This window comes from Callithrix jacchus, chromosome 8 (genome assembly GCF_049354715.1).
Source record: "Callithrix jacchus isolate 240 chromosome 8, calJac240_pri, whole genome shotgun sequence".
In the NCBI taxonomy this organism is placed as follows: Eukaryota; Metazoa; Chordata; class Mammalia; order Primates; family Cebidae; genus Callithrix; species Callithrix jacchus.
This window is the reverse complement of record NC_133509.1, coordinates 3,221,718-3,237,952: the sequence shown is the minus strand read 5'-3', so window position 1 is coordinate 3,237,952 and position 16,235 is coordinate 3,221,718. Positions and strand designations below refer to the sequence as shown.

The 16,235-nt window shown below is 39.4% G+C and overlaps 1 protein-coding gene across 22 annotated transcripts in view; it reads right to left on the bottom strand.

Moving 5' to 3' along the window:
* Nucleotides 1-16,235, bottom strand: part of TCF12 (transcription factor 12) — a 363,108-nt gene that overhangs the window by 32,072 nt on the left and 314,801 nt on the right. For 11 of the 22 annotated variants that reach the window (XM_035258674.3, XM_035258675.3, XM_078333237.1 and 8 more), the window contains 4 exons: nucleotides 14,616-14,694; nucleotides 5,960-6,033; nucleotides 4,893-4,964; nucleotides 3,927-4,133 (listed from right to left, as the gene is read on the bottom strand). In XM_035258674.3, the coding sequence (XP_035114565.1) occupies nucleotides 3,927-4,133; nucleotides 4,893-4,964; nucleotides 5,960-6,033; nucleotides 14,616-14,694 (432 nt within the window). The remainder of the gene's footprint in view (nucleotides 1-3,926; nucleotides 4,134-4,892; nucleotides 4,965-5,959; nucleotides 6,034-14,615; nucleotides 14,695-16,235) is intronic. The other 11 variants (XM_035258676.3, XM_035258677.3, XM_078333240.1 and 8 more) reach the window with 1 other exon arrangement.

Below are 16,235 nucleotides of genomic sequence, written 5' to 3'. Positions count from 1 at the left end.
TATGAATGTTCTGTGGAGGTCCTGAAAATATCAACGTTTATCAGAATAATCCTATTCTCTGCAATAAATACATGGAATAATGATAAGCAAATGTTTTTGAAAGAAGCTGAGCTCATGAATTCTACATGGTGGTATAAAATTGCTGATCAACAGGTATTTCTGTGGCCACTTTGTAAGTTGGGCCACGTAGCCACCATAATTAGGAGCCTGACACAAATACTAACTTTTTTTTGAGACAGAGTTTCACTCTTGTTACCCAGGCTGGAGTGCAATGGCACGATCTCGGCTCACCGCAACGTCCGCCTCCTGGGTTCAGGCAATTCTCCTGCCTCGGCCTCCTGAGTAGCTGGGATTACAGGCACGCGCCACCATGCCCAGCTAATTTTTTGTATTTTTAGTAGAGACGGGGTTTCACCATGTTGACCAGGATGGTCTCGATCTCTTGACCTCGTGATCCACCCGCCTCGGCCTCCCATAGTGCTGGGATTACAGACGTGAGCCACCACGCCCGGCCGCTAACGTTTATTAATGCAGAAAAACATATACAAACTTCTGGAAAGTTACAAGAGATGAAAAACAAGGCGGGGGGTCGGGGGCGGTGGGGAAGCAAATGCACAATGTCAAACCACATTATTTCTTGGTCACAATCAGTTAAGAGGATGCATGGAGGGGATGAGGGGACAATAAAAGCTGGAGATTAATGCTTGGAAGGAGTTGACAAGAGTTACAAAAATGAGCTGGGTGCGGTGGCTTACACCTATAATCACAGCACGTTGGGAGGCTGAGGTGGGTGGACTGCCTGAGGTCAAGTGTTCAAGACCATCCTGGCCAACATGGTGAAACCTAAAAGTCTCTACTAAAAGTACAAAAAATTAGCTGGGTGTGGTGGCGGGCCCTGTAATCCCAGCTACTCAGGAGGCTGAGGCAGGAGAATTGCTTGAACCCAGGAGGCGAAGGTTGCAGAGAGCTGAAATCGAACCACTGCACTCCAGCGTGGGCAACAAGAGAGAAACTCCATCTAAAAAAAAAGAGAGAGAGAGAGCGTTACCAAAACGTGCCCCCAAAATCGCATACTCTGCAAGAATGTGAAGAGTTGATTCCATATAGTGGGTGTTGAGCATGTAAACAAAAAGCTCCCAGCAGTACTAATGGAGGTTCTCAGACATGGAAAAGAACCACATGATAAGACAGAGTCTTCCTCAACAACATGGCTAAGACTCAGCTGGAATAGTCAGTGGCAGACTACTCTTCATTCCATCCTTTGCTCTTTTTGCTGAAGCTGAGAACTGAGGACTCAACAGCTAAAAGGCGGGAGATGAATGCTGACTCCCCTAACAGTGTCAGATTTTGTCAGCTAATAACTTTATGTTTTGAGGCTAATCCTGGCAGGATACATCTGATCTTCACTGCTAAAAGTACTAGTGATTGTGTCTGGATGAGATGAAGACAGCAGATGACTTCTGGCAGATTTTTCACAGCTCTGTGCCCGCTGAGAAGGTGATAAGGACTGAGGAGAAGGCCATGATAGACACGCTGAGCAGCAGCTTGGGCTAGCTGCTGTGGCACTCATGTTGCTACACAGACTAAGCCAGACTCACCTCATGTCTCAGGAGACCATTTTTTCTAGATTATTTGAGATTTTTTTTCCTTCTAAGAATATCTCTGGCAGACCTTTTGCTGTTGTTCAGAATAGGGCAGCACATTCCTTCAGCATATAGTGGGAGCTACTTTCTCAGTTTTAAGTTTTAGGGTGACATCCAATGAAAGAGCTTAGGTTTCTATGTGGCTTTCGAGGACTGCCTTTTGATAAGTTTCCTTTCCTGTTATGGAATATCCAAAATAGGTTAAAAAAAAAAACCTCAGCTTTCTCAAAACAGAAGTTATGTCTTATGCAAACTCCAAACTGGGAAAAGCCAGATATATATGAAATACTGAAGCAGATAAGTTGGAATAGGAGCCGTAAGGTAGTAAAAGTAAAGAATTAAAAAATCATTAAGAGGTAAGGAATAAGAACTACAAATGTTGCTGCTGAGGCTAACTTAAGATTCAAGTATATTGATTTTTAAGTCACGCTTCTAAATAAGGATAAATAGTATTTCAGCAAATTATTAATTAGTTATTCTGCATTTATATTTGTAACAAATACCTTTTATTATACCTATAAAATAATTTCATTACTACTACCAAAAGTGGTAACAATACCCTCTCATATTTTTTCTTTCATTTTTTTTTTTTTTTTTTTTTTGTGAGACAGGGTTTCGCTCTGTTGCCTAGGCTGGAGTGTAGCAGCACAAATACGGCTCACTGCAGCCTCAACCTCCTGGGATCAAGAGATCCTCCCACCTAGGATGTAGCTGGGACCACACCACATGCCACTGTGCCAGGCTAATTTTTTTGATTTTTTTTTTTTTGGGACAGAGTTTCGCTCTTGTTACCCAGGCTGGAGTGCAATGGCGCGATCTCGGCTCACCGCAACCTCCGCCTCCTGGGTTCAGGCAATTGTCCTGCCTCAGACTCCTGAGTAGCTGGGACTACAGGCGTGCACCACCATGCCCAGCTAATTTTTTGTATTTTTAGTAGAGACGGTGTTTCACCTTGTTGACCAGGATGGTCTCGATCTCTTGACCTCGTGATCCACCCGCCTTGGCCTCCCAAAGTGCTGGGATTACAGGTGTGAGCCACTGCGCACGGCCAATTTTTTTTTTTTTTGTAAAGACAGGGGTCTCTCTTTGTTGCCCAGGCTGGTCTTGGAATTCCAAGTAGTCCTCCTGCCTTGGCTTCCCAAAGTGCTCGTATTACTGGTGAGAGCCATCAGACATTCCCCCATTTTACTAATTTAGTAACTCATGTTTTGACACTTATTAGCTTATCAATAGCAACAAAAAGGACTTTAAAAGGAGACTGCTTTTCAAGATTTCCTGACAACACACACACACACAGACACACACACACACGCACGGCATCTAATGTTACCATACTGGTGAAAATGTAGTTCTCAGAAAATAGGCAGCCTTGTGTGTTTACTACAGAGGCTCAAAAATGGGTATAAATGGTTACATGATATGGGTGAAAATCTGACACCAATCCTCTTACAGAACACAAGCCTTCAGTATTTGGGGCACCTAATTATTTTGATGATAGGTAAGTTTTAGCCTTCATCATATGGCTTAAAGCTAAAAATCTGTTTCAGAGAAGAACATTTCATAGCATCCAGTGAGCCATAAAAACCACAGCATAAACATGCAAACACATGGTGTAAGTTTAAAATAGCAGGTTCCAAATGAACTTCATTTCTTTAAAAGATAATTTGGAAAAAAAATAATGTAAGATGGTAAACACAGAATTTTTGATGTGTATGGCTGTAGAAGTCTACCTTTTTCCCACTCTAAAAAATTACCGTGTTTTTTTAAAAGACGGGCAACAGTCTTACAAATTCTCTTTCTAGATTAATCTAAAATTGTTTATTTTATTACTAAAGTTATAGCCATTCTTAAAACTACCTCCCCCGTAATTTTGGAATAAAGTTTAAATTTGGACCTGCATAAATTTTAGTCTCACATTCTTTCTACCACCAAAGGCTGGTTCTAAATTATAATAAACAACTTTTCTAGATTAAAATTCTTGCTGTTCAGATTTCCTATGCACTATTTCAAGGCAAAAATTGTTGTGTCAATTACTACACATCTGGGAAAAAAAAGTTTTAGCTAAAAATGATCTTTGTAGAAAGCTTCTGCTTTTTGCACAAGGTCACAAGAAGATTTTACAGACTATTACTTAGCCAATACTCTACTGCCAAAGACAGTAGGGAAAATTCTGAAAAGTCAGTCTTTGCCTTTCAGAAAGATCCTCTTCCCAAAGATTACATTAAAGACACTTAGGACAAGAATATTTAGGGTTTACTACAAAAAAGCTGAGTGCAATTTTACCATCGAAGCTGATCGACTGCTTGCAACAAGGCTTGATCCTCCATAGTTTGAATTGAGGCTTCCAATTGGTGCATTATGGGATGGTCCCAATAAACTGTGTATATCACTGTGACCAGCAGGCAAACTGGTGGAAGGTCCCACAGCATGGTTCCGCAGCACATGGATTGCATCATCCAGTCTGTCTAAACGATCCTCCATTCGAGACTGCTGTATGGATCGAAAGAAACATGGAGGTTATTGCTGGCATCTGTTACATTCATTAACTGCTATGCTTCCTATTATGTGATATGGAAGACAGCAAGTGAAATGCAATATCAAGTAGCTTCAAAAGCAACTACCTGAACTACAAATCAATACAAATAGAAAGGCTATCGGTACACAGACTATGCTAAATTTTCAAAGTGTCAGAAACAAATCACTGCTTTATTAAATGAATCTGCCAAACTACCATGAGGTTATTTCTTTTAGCTTCTATAAAAGATGAAGGATACTATGTCAATAAGCAATTATAGTTGCTAAAAAAACAAAATAAAGGACAACCTATACTTTAACACTGATCTTTGAATGATGGCAATTTGGGGAAGGGACCTCACATCCAGTAAGTTTAAGTTCCAATTCTGTCTGAAGTATATAAAGCACATGTATCTTATATGGTGAACACATCCAGATATGTTCTTTGACAAAACTAAATAAATGGCATTGTCTGTCTGCAGATACACACATGCCCCATACACAAACATATTAGAATTTGAAAAATCAAAAGCACATGCCAGTAGAGCTGTTTTAAAAAGAATCACTTTCAACGATATAAGAGACAAAAGTCCATTCCTATATACCATGATAAAAACTGAAATAGTCAATTGTCTGATTTTTAAAGACTGGAGTCTGTACAGTGTAAAGATTTTAAATGAATTATGGGAAGTATAATTGAAACACAAAAAAGGCACCATCTAAAAGAAATAGTACCTCACAGACATCCTTTAAGAAGGACATTGCATCTTGCAAATGCTCGTGAAGTTGCTGCTCAACTCGATTTTTCTGGCAAAGTCAAGACAGAACAGGAGGCAAAGCACAGGTTAAGATTAACTCCAAAAGAGATGAGGAAATAGCTGATATGCATGTAAGCATAACATGTTAGTAAAGTTAACGCAAAGACCTGAGAGATCTATTTTATTAAGATATGAAAAGGCTTGGATTCCACAGGGAAGTTATAAGGTTAGCATCTAAACAGCACACATTGCTTATAATTGCTTGCAAAATACATGAGAAGCAAATGTTCCTTCAATTTAAAATGTTCTGTTAGTCACTGAAAAAGAATGTTTCTTACTGCAACCTGGAATTACGAATGAGAGCATGACTTAGCATTCCATCAAATCATCCTTATTTTGTGTTTAGGATACCATGTAGTTCTGGGTTACAAACATAAGTATACAAAAGCAACAGTAGTCAACATTCTCCCACAAATTCTCCACGCTCAAGTGTCTACACGCTTCCTTTACTGCCTTGTAGGTTAAATAATGTTTTGCTTGTATGATTTGCACAATACACTTTTTTTCCCCATAAAAAAACACGGGAAATAACACTTTCATAATAAAAACAACTGGTATTCACTTAAAATTTAATGGAAATGTAATAAACCACACATAACATTATCATATGAGAAAGTAAAATACTTGTTTTTACTTTTTGCGTTAAATTTTCTTGCTTTTACTTGTCTTTTTAAAAAAAGTTTCCCTTTATATGTAGACATAAAAGTATAGAAAAATTAAGCCCTAGATTTGTCAAAGAAACAAAAATCGTCATAACACGATTTTAACATCAGCTGTCCTGACACCAGAAGCCTGATGTGCCAAAGAACAGATGGCAAAAGGCATACCCAGTGTGCCTTATACTGTTCAACTGAATCAGGCCATTTGTTAGCAAAGAATTCGTGTGCAATGCTAGCCTACTGTTTCTTTGTTGTTATGCCACATTTACTAAAAACAAACTCTGAGCTATCAGATAAAATTGATGTATAAGAGGCTCTTTCTTACCAGGGAGTGGAGTGAGTTTTCATAGCTTGGGGATGAAGGTGCTTGCCCTCCAGATCTGGGCCACTGACTGGTACCTGTTAAAACCCAAAAGCACCCACACACCTGGGTTAACTCAGTAATCCTGATAATGCTGTGAAGGAAAGGGTAAAGATACTGAATAATTAAATAAAGTTACATGAGTATTTTTGTTCAGCCTTCATCATAGTATTGGCTACTAATAAGCCCAATACATTTTTAAAAACCTTTAATTAATAAAAAACAATGTAGGGATCTGAGAAAACAAAAAAAAAAAAACCCTGCAATTTAAAATACAGCTTTATGTTTGCACATTCTTTAGACTTCGTCCACGTGCCTAGATATCTTGAGAAAGCGCACTTACAATGTACATACTTTTAAAATTCTGCCCCCTCCCTCTAGCACTGTACAGACATTGTGATAATCCGATTAATGGCAACATTAATATTCCCCTGATTCTCTACACTTTTTTTTTTTTTTCTGAGATGGAGTCTGGCTCTGTTGTCCAGGCTGGAGTGCAGTCGCACGACCTCGGCTCACTGTAACCTCCACCTCTCGGGTTCAAGCGATACTCCAGCCTAAGCTTCCCAAGTAGCTGGGATTACAGGCGTGAATACCACGCCTGGCTAATTTTTATATTTTTAGTAGAGATGCGTTTCACCATGTTGGCTAGGCTGGTCTTGAACTCCTGGCCTCAAGTGATCCACTCACCTCAGCCTCCCAAAGTGCAGTGGTATGAGCCACTGTGCCTGGCTGGCGGTTTTTTTTTTTTTTTTTTTTTTTTTTGAGATGGAGTCTCACTGTCGCCCAGGCTGGAGTGCAATGGCACAATCTTGGCTCACTGCAACCTCCACCTTCTGAGTTCAAGCTATTTTCCTGCCTCTGCCTCCCAAGTAGCTGGCATTACAAGTGTGTGCCACCATGGTGGCTATTTTATTTTTCTTTTTTTGAGATTGCATCTAACTCTGTTGCCCAGGCTGGAGTGCAACAGCACGATCTTGACTAACTACAGCCTCTGCCTCCCAGGTTCAAGTAATTCTCCTGCCTCAGCCTCCCATGTAGCTGGAATTACAGGCAGGCACCACCATGCCAAACACATTTTTGTATTTTTAGTAGAGATGTGGTTTCATCATGTTGACCAGGCTGGTCTTGAACTCCTAACTTCAGGTGATCCACCTGCCTCAGCCTCCCAAAGTGCAATTTTTGTATTTTTAGTAGAGATGAGGTTTCATCATGTTGGCCAGGCTGGTCTCGAACTTCTGACCTTAAGTGATCTGCCTGCCTCAGCCTTGCAAAGTGGTGGGATTACAGGCGTGAGCCACTGGGCCTGGCTTCTACACCTAATTTGCTTAGCTACTATTATTTCACTGCTAGACATTTCTGTTGTTATCAACTGGCCATTATGAACAGTGATATAGTAAACGTTACTCTGTTTCCTCCCCCCCACTCCAGGGAAAAGAATACGTCTTGAGGATAAGTAGTATTTCTGAATCACAGGGTATAAATGTATTAACATAAGGCCAAATTGCCTTACTAAGAAATAATATTAACTGATGGTGCTTTTGGTAATACACGATGAATACATTTCACATGACTGTAAAATGAACTTGGGGTCATCTGTTAAAATATGTCCCAAAATAGTATAATACCAGAAACATTAATTTTAAAAAGTATAAAAATTTCTGTTAGATGTTGTTTATTCTGATGTTAGAAAAGTAGGAACATAATTAAAAAATGAAGCTAGAAAAAGAAAAGACACAAGTTCAGAGTGTAAAAACAAAAAGAAATGAGGAAAAAATACAATGAAATAATTCATCTACGTTAGGGAGAAGGCAATGTTTTAATGGTCTTGCCAAAATACCTTTAAAAGGAAAAAGACAAAAACAATTCATCAAAATCTTCATTATTTCATGATTGCGCATCTGAAAATGAGTCATTTACAGAAAATAGTAAAGACCATTTAATTAAACATGTATTTTTGTTTTTAATAAAAGCTTCAGTGACAAACAGTTTGAACTATATTAGAAACTTCAGTTGGAAGCTGCAGGTTTAGTTTGTTTCACACTCGAGGCTTTTGCGGCAGGTCAATTTGCCGTATTTAGGAACAACTGACACTACAACTAACTGCAGTGTCATACTTCACCTCAGAAAAAAAACGTGGGGTAAACTACAACTATACAATCTATTTCAATGCAATTAGACTTACTCATTTTAGCTGAGTAACACTAATTATGGAACAAGGTAGCAATTGTATTCATCAATCATATACAATTTCTAAGTTGAAAAGCTGGATACAGATTCTTCATAACCTGATTAGATTTCATAATTAATTATATGCAAATTGTTATGATTACATAAATATACTTTAAATACTAAAATTGTGAGAAAAAAATACATCAGTTAATTTTTTTTTCACTTACAAGCAAACTATAAACAAATTATTTTGGGGATCATTAAAAGCCTCCTGCTAGACATATAAATGTAATCATAAATCAACTACAAACAAACTATGGACAATCTAAAACTGCTTCTCTTTCAAGAAGCTTGTGGGCTAATTTTATTTTACTTTATTTATTTATTTTTTTTGAGACACAGTTTCACTCTTGTTGCCCAGGCTGGAGTGCAGTGGCGTGATCTCGGCTCACCAAAACCTCTGCCTCCCAGGTTCAATCGATTCTCTGGTCTCAGCCTCCTGAGGAGCTAGGATTACTGGCATGCCCCACCTCCCCCAGCTAATTTTTTCTATTTTTAGTAGAGATGGGGTTTCTCCATGTTAGTCAAGCTGGTCTCAAACTCCCAACCTCAGGTGAGCCTCCCTCCTTGGCCTCCCAAAGTGATGGGATTACAGGCATAAGCCACCATGCCCAGCCTAATTTTATAATTAAAAAGGAGAACTGATCAACCAGAAATCATGATAACTGATTATATTAAAAATGTATATAAAAACAAGCATCCAACACCTTACTGCTGATTTCAGTGCATTACACTGCTATGCTGATGCAGAATTAGGAATTTTAGGTAACCAGGTTAGTCATAATCTATTTTGAAAAACATCCTTAATTATTAAAAAGGAATTTATCTTAATGTATATAATATTTTACTTCTCAATCACTTTGTTCTAGACCTCCCTTAAGCCCCCATGATAGGAGCCTAATCATCAAATTACTTAACTTTTTGTGAAATACTAACACAAGTTTTATGTCCAAATGCCTCAGAATAGTCAGCACGCATCTGTGCCTTTGCAAAACAGGCAGCTTTTATGATTCTTCACTAGCTTAATGTTGAGGAATCAGATGTCACATTAAATTACTTGGGTAATAAATCATCTAGATAATTTCTGGCACTATTAAAAAAAAACTGTATAAAGGTCTGTCCACAATGTGTAATTCATTAAAAACTGGAAAAAAATATACAAACACCTACCCTTATTTTGTTTTTATTACAGACTGGGCTGTTCTAGTGTAACATACTTGGTTAAAGCATGCGGAAGTCAGGTAACTGACTTAACACCAGGCAGTCTGACAGGTAATAAAAATAAGCAGCTCAATGAATAAACTAGCTGAAACCGAGAATTTCTTTCTCTCCTTTTTATTTTTTTCTGCGAATGCTCTGAAGATTACTGCAGAGTACTACAATTATTAAACTGTTATTCATTTATATTCCAGAAGGAGATAACGAAAGGCAAAGGATGACTTTGTCCGCCTCCCAAGCTCCCTTATTAAACCTATTCTCTTACTGTGAATGCTCATCTTTTCCTAAATAACAACTGTAGCAAACAGCCATTCCTCTCTTCTACCTTGTGGCCGGAGCATGCTGATTTTGTTCACAAGGGGTGTGGGAGGTGGGTCTATCCTTTCCTAATATGAACCAGGAGACAGCAATTCTATTCTTAGCCCTAGGGACAAATCCAGATGCTAAGATAAACATGGTGGCATCATTTCTGTTGTAAGCAACTGCATTAGGCCCAGTGTTGGCCAATAAGATGTAAGGGAAAATCTGTTTAAGAAACTTCTGGAAAAGGATCCTTAAAATAATTTTTCAAAGACTCTTAAAAGAAAGACATGAGATGCTGAACTTGTACTGGAAGAGGTGAGTCCGGTCATCTGGCCTCAAAATGGAGGTCAAACTGCTGCCTGGTGGCCCCCAGCCCAACTCCAGCCACTGCCACCACCACGGAGGGGGTGGAGGTGTGGAGGAGGGCCATGATTCAGAGGAAATAGAGCATTTGAGAAAACTTTTTATTGGTGGTCTGAGCTTTGAAGCTACAGATGATAGTTTAAGAGACACTTTGAGAAACAGAGCACATTCACAGACTGTGTGGTAATAAGAGACCCCAAACAAAACGTTCCAGGGTCTTTGGATTTGTGACTTACTCTTGTGTTGAAGAGGTAGATGCAGCAAGGTGTGCTAGACCACACAAGGCTGATGGGTGTGTAGTGGAACCAGACAGCTGTAAGTCTGGTGCCCATCTAACAGTGAAGAAAACGTCTGCTGGTAGTATTAAAGAAGATACCGAATAATACAACTTGAGATTACTTTTGAAAACTATGGCAAGACTGAAAACACAGAAGTTATGGAAGACAGGCAGAGTAGAAAAAGAGAGGATCTGCTTTCCTAAGTTCTGATGATCATGATACAGTTGATAAAACTGTTGTTTAGAAATACCGCACTATTAATGGGCAGAACTGTGAAGTGAAAAAGGTCCTTTCTAAACAAGAGATGCAGTCTGCTGAATGACACCGAGGTCACAGAGCTAGATCGGGCAATTTTATTGTGGAGGAGACTGGAGGTGGTAGAGGTAATTTTGGCCATGGTGGGAACTTTGGTGGTAGAGGTGATGGCATCAGAGGTAGTAATGGAGGAGGTGATGGTGCATATAATGGATTTGGAGGTGACGGTGGCAATTGTGGTTGTGGTCCTGGTTATAGCAGTAGAGGGGGCTATGATGGTGACGGACCAAGGATATGGTGATGGTGGTAGAGCATATGATGGTTACAATGAAGGAGGAAATTATGGTGGTGGTAACAATGGTGGTGGTCGGAAGTATAATGATTTTGGAAATTTCAGTGAACAACAGCAACCAAATTATGACCCATGAAAGGGGGCAATTTTGGTGGAAGAAGCTCAGACATTCCCTATGATGTCAAAGTGGTAGATATGGTAGCAGAAGGTTCTAGAAACAGCAGAAAAGGGCTATAGTTCTTAGCAGGAGAGAGGAGGAGTAGTTGCCAGGAAAGCTGTAGGTTACTTTGAGACAGCTGTCCCAAAAACATCAGAGAAGCTATAAACCTGCCACAGAGGGAACGATGACCCACAGGAAAGTTACCGCAGCTTTAACGGAAAACCCTGCCTATTCAGGACTGTCATAGCCAGTGTGCAAAAAGTGCAGCCACTGCCTAATGCCATGTATTGGCAGGAAGATGTATACTCCTGAGGTCTTCTATCTGGGGCAGCTTTGCCCTGTAAATTGTGGTAGTGGTATCAGTAGTAGAAAATTAAGGATTTTTTTCATTAAAAAAAGAGTCCTTTTTTTACATCTACTGGAAACGTCTGCCATGTGGTACCTTGAACTGCTATCTTGCTACTACTGTGAGGAAGAACTGCAAAGTAGAGCAGGAGCCCTGACACAGGGGGCCAGGACCTTGCCACTCAAGAGAATAAATCCTCTTATTGTTCAGTCTAGTTGAGACAAAGTTTCTTTTAGTTTTAGCCTAAACCATCCTAACCAATACAGTATTTCATAAATTTCTTCCTAAGCACTCTCTATGTAGAAATGTATGCTCCTGACCTGAAGTTTCCAAGGAAAACACTGCAGATTTAAAGAATGATGGTCTTAGAAGCTGCTTATCTGGCTCCGCACCTGTGTATCTAACCTTAAAAGACCTGTGCTAAGTCTAACTGATGTTTAGAAGCCTAAGGAATAGGGCAAGTGTAGAGAGCATACAGTGGGTAGAATTTTTATTCTAGATACAGGCCAACGCCACATAAGATGCAAACAATTTCCACATATTACATAGTAGCTTTGGTTTGCTCTATTCTTTCCCTTTTTCCTTTGACAGTGAATATTTTATCACATAGGGCTTTCCTTTCTTCTATCTCATCTCTGCCCTGCTATGAGTAGGGGTGGGTGTGTGTGTGTGTGCGCGTGCGCGCACGCACAGGCACACAGATAAGAAGTATAGATAAAGAAGGGAGAGATGCACCTGCCTAAAATCAGTCTTTGATTTGCTGTTTCAACACAAATATGAGTATTTTTCTTTAATTATCACTGCTGAATTGAAAAAGCCTTCATTACACAATTCAACAGTCCAGATTTTAATTAACAACCTGAATTAAAGAAAAAAACAGAGCATCACCCGCTAAATATTAAAGAAAGATGGAGGAGGAAATGTGATTTTAACTTGTGACCCCTATTCTCTGGAAAATGTCTAACTCTCTGATTCTGCATTTCACTGATGATCCTCCATAGATGCTGAGCTCTGCCATGGCCTGCCTTCCTACTCAGTGTTAATTAAAACCAAAGGATACTTTGGCGGCTATCTTACTAGAAAGACAAGAAGAGGTAGTGGGAATGCTGATATGGATACCCCAGATGAGAAAGTGAAACAGGGTGTGGCAAAAATGACATTGATAATTTTAGTAAAACTGTGCAAAGAGGGTGAGCAGAGTTAGAGTTACATCATTCTTTCTGTAATTTCAGCTCTGCTAAACAACAACTTTAAGTCAATGGGTCTTTCACAGTCTTGTCTATATAGAGAACAGCTGTTTAACTTCTACTAGACAGCTGAAGCGCTGATGTCTGAGAGAGTGGCGGAACCTGCTAAGAGCTGAAAGCAGCTGCCAGCAGCTCATCAACCCCACACCACAATGCTTCTTAGCAGAGCCACAAGGCTAATATACAAAGTACAGGTGATGGCCAGGGCCACAATGCAAACAGGCTTAACAACAACAAAACACAAAACTGCATGGACTTAACAGCCTGACAAGGAAATCAGAATTATTTCTGAGGTCAACTGTTGTTGGAGGAATATGATAACTTTACCCAGTTGCCTGACATCTTTTCTTCAAAACAACCTAATATATTTTTCCATCGTCAAGGTTCTTCTCCAAACACTGCTCAGAAAAATATAGTTCAAGTATTAAAATTACATCTTAAAAGATATTAAACATTTTTATATATTATATTTATGCCTAAGAAATAAAGAAATTCCCATTTATAATAACACCAATCATGTCTCAACAAGTTTATACTGTAGGATAGTATTTAGAACTTGTCTACACTAATGTGCAAAATTTAAAAAACAAATGTGGGCCTGGTGCAGTGGCTCATGCCTGTAATCCCAGCACTTTGGGAGGATGACGCAGGCCAATCACTTGAGGTCAGGAGTTCTAGACCAGCCTGGCCAACATGGTGAACTCCGTCTCTTAAAAAAAAAAAAATTAGCCAGTGTGGTAGTGTGCACCTGTAATCCCAGCTACTCAGGAAGCTGATGCAGGAGAATCCCTTGAACCCAGGAGATGGAGGTGGGAGTAAGCCGAGATCATGCCACTGCACTCCAGCCTGGGCAACAGAGTAAGACGCCATCTCAAACAGAACAAAACAGTGAACCACTCATCTCCACTTACAATATTAATCCACCTTCTCAGACAGTTCTTTTCCTTAGCAGAAAAACTACATCATTCCAACAATTTTTACATGTATGTGAAATAATAACTTAGTTGACCTAACAATAAAAACGGACTATCTAGCAGAAATACCTATTCATCTTTGAATCTCACTTGTAGTGCATGGCAAGTATGGAGAACAAGGAACAAAGAAGTTACATGTACTTTTAAACAGATTAATCTTGTTTATGTTACATGCTACCTTATAAAAACGTTTTTTTGGGGGGTGGTGCCTGACACCTGTAATCCCAGGATTTTTAAGGACCAAGGTGGGAGGATTGCTTGAGCTCAGGAGTTCAAGACCAGCCTGGGCAACACAATGAGACCTAGTCTTCACAAAAGGTAAAAAATTAGCTTGGCGTGGTGGCATACACCTGGAGTCCCAGTTACTCAGGAGGCTGAAGTGGAAGGATCATTTGAGCCCAGAAGTTGGAGGCTGCAGTGAGCTGTGATCATACCACTGCACTCCAGCCAGGGCAACAGAGTAAGACTCTTGTCTCTAAAAAAACTAAAATTTTTGATTTCATGATTTCTCCATACTTTACCTTCATTCCAGTTGCCTGGTCTTATTTTTATCCTGTTGTAACTATGCTTGGAAATGATCACAAATTACATTAAGAATCAGGGAAGATACTAATAAACAATTCAAAACAAGCAAATATTTCAATATTCTCTAAATGAATTCAAGAGGAAGGTTCTCTTTACATGCTTTCTTTTTTTTTTTTTTTTTTTTAAAGACAGGGTTTCACCATGTTGGTCAGGCTGGTCTTGAACTTCCCAACCTCAGGTGATCCGCCCACCTTGGCCTCCAAAGTGCTTGGATTACAGGCGTGAGCCACCACGCCTGGCCACATGCTTTCTTATAGTCAAAATCTAAGTAAGTTTTCCACAAATTTTTATGTGTTGAGAAATAAATGACCTAGAAATATTTCCAAGTAGCCCCACACACGTTAGAAGTGGTTAAACAGAAGCCTACCTGTGAGAGGTGAAGGTGATCCAACTGGTGTTGATGGATTTGATGGAAAACTACTGCTGGTATGGTCAGGAGAATAAATCTAACCAGAGAACAAGAAGTACACATGTATCAACACGTGACAACATCACATACACAAATCCATTCACACGGAGTTATTTTTATAATCTAGTTGTCACCCCTAAGACCAGAGTGAAAAAATTTCTCATCAAGTTTTAGATTCTTTCATCATACAGAAGCCTTAGTTTAAAAAATGAGTAAAAAGTATATATATTCTAATATGAGAGGAATAAAACAAATCATATATATTTCTTTATTATTCTAGGGGAAAATAAGGTTTTTAATTGTTAGAACAGAAAAATGAGAAGTATCTACAAGGTTAACCAATCCGAAAATCTTTCTAAAATATATTGTCTAAATAAGTGGTATCCTTTAAAAATAATCACCTCAGAAAACTGTTAGTACTATCTTTTGGAATGGTCTTTAAGGACAGTTTAAAACCTGAACAAAGAAAATAATCTTTTTGATAGTTACCCCTTATTTCTCGTTTAAAAGTTACTCAGTTTGAGCAACCACATTTTTGCCCATTTTAGCTCCAAATGATTCACTGTTATAAAAAAAATTAAAACTTATTCTCAGAAGATACTTTGTCAGCTTGAGGAAAGTGAAAAAATCCTGACATGGTTCAAAAATTGTTTCCAAGATGATCTGTGAACTTCAAATCCTTACAGGTCTTCTTTGAAGAGGATAAATTATCAGGATGCATACATTTAGGTTTTCTAGCTTAAAGTTTTGTTGCAATACTTTGTATGTATTTCACACTGCCAAATATAAATGGTGACAGAGATTAATTCAAGTTTATCTAATTCAACAGTAAACACTTTTTTTGACATGCCGTCTTGCTCTGTCACCAAGGCTGGAGTACAGTGGTGCAATCTCGGTTTACCCTAACCTCCGCCCCTCCAGGTTCAAGCCATTCATTCTCTGGTCTCGGCTTACTCACTACAAGTGCGTGCCACCCACTCAGTAACTTTTTAAATTTTAGTAGAGATGGGTGTTTGCTACCTTGGCCAGGTTGGTCTTGAACTCCTGACCTCAGGTGATCCACCCGCCTTGGCCTCCCCCAAAGTGCTGGGATTACCGGCCTGAGCCATGGCATCTGGTAACAACATTAAACACTTTAAAAGTTCCCTTAATCCAGGCATCAAGGGCCTGTCCCTAAAGGTCTCTTTCTATAGAATCCAATTCTTTTAATAGGCATAATAAATCATTTTTGTATCTTAGCACTTAACTTAGGGCAGACTAAGCAACTTCTGTGGATACACTGTGGCCAAATATTTTAAAAAGGAAAACCACTTGTGAGTGTAAAAAGTCATCTGAGGTCAGGTGCGGTGGCTCACGCCTGTAATTCCACCTTGGGAGGCCAAGGCTGGTAAATCACAGGGTCAGGAGTTTGAGACCAGCCTGGCCAACATGGCAAAACCTCGTCTCTGCTAAAAATACAAAAATTAGACAGGCGTGGTGGCGTGCACCTATAGTCCCAGCTACTGGGGATGCTGAGGTGGGAGAATCATTTGAACCTGGGAAACAGAGGTTGCAGTGAGCCGAGATCGCACCACTGCA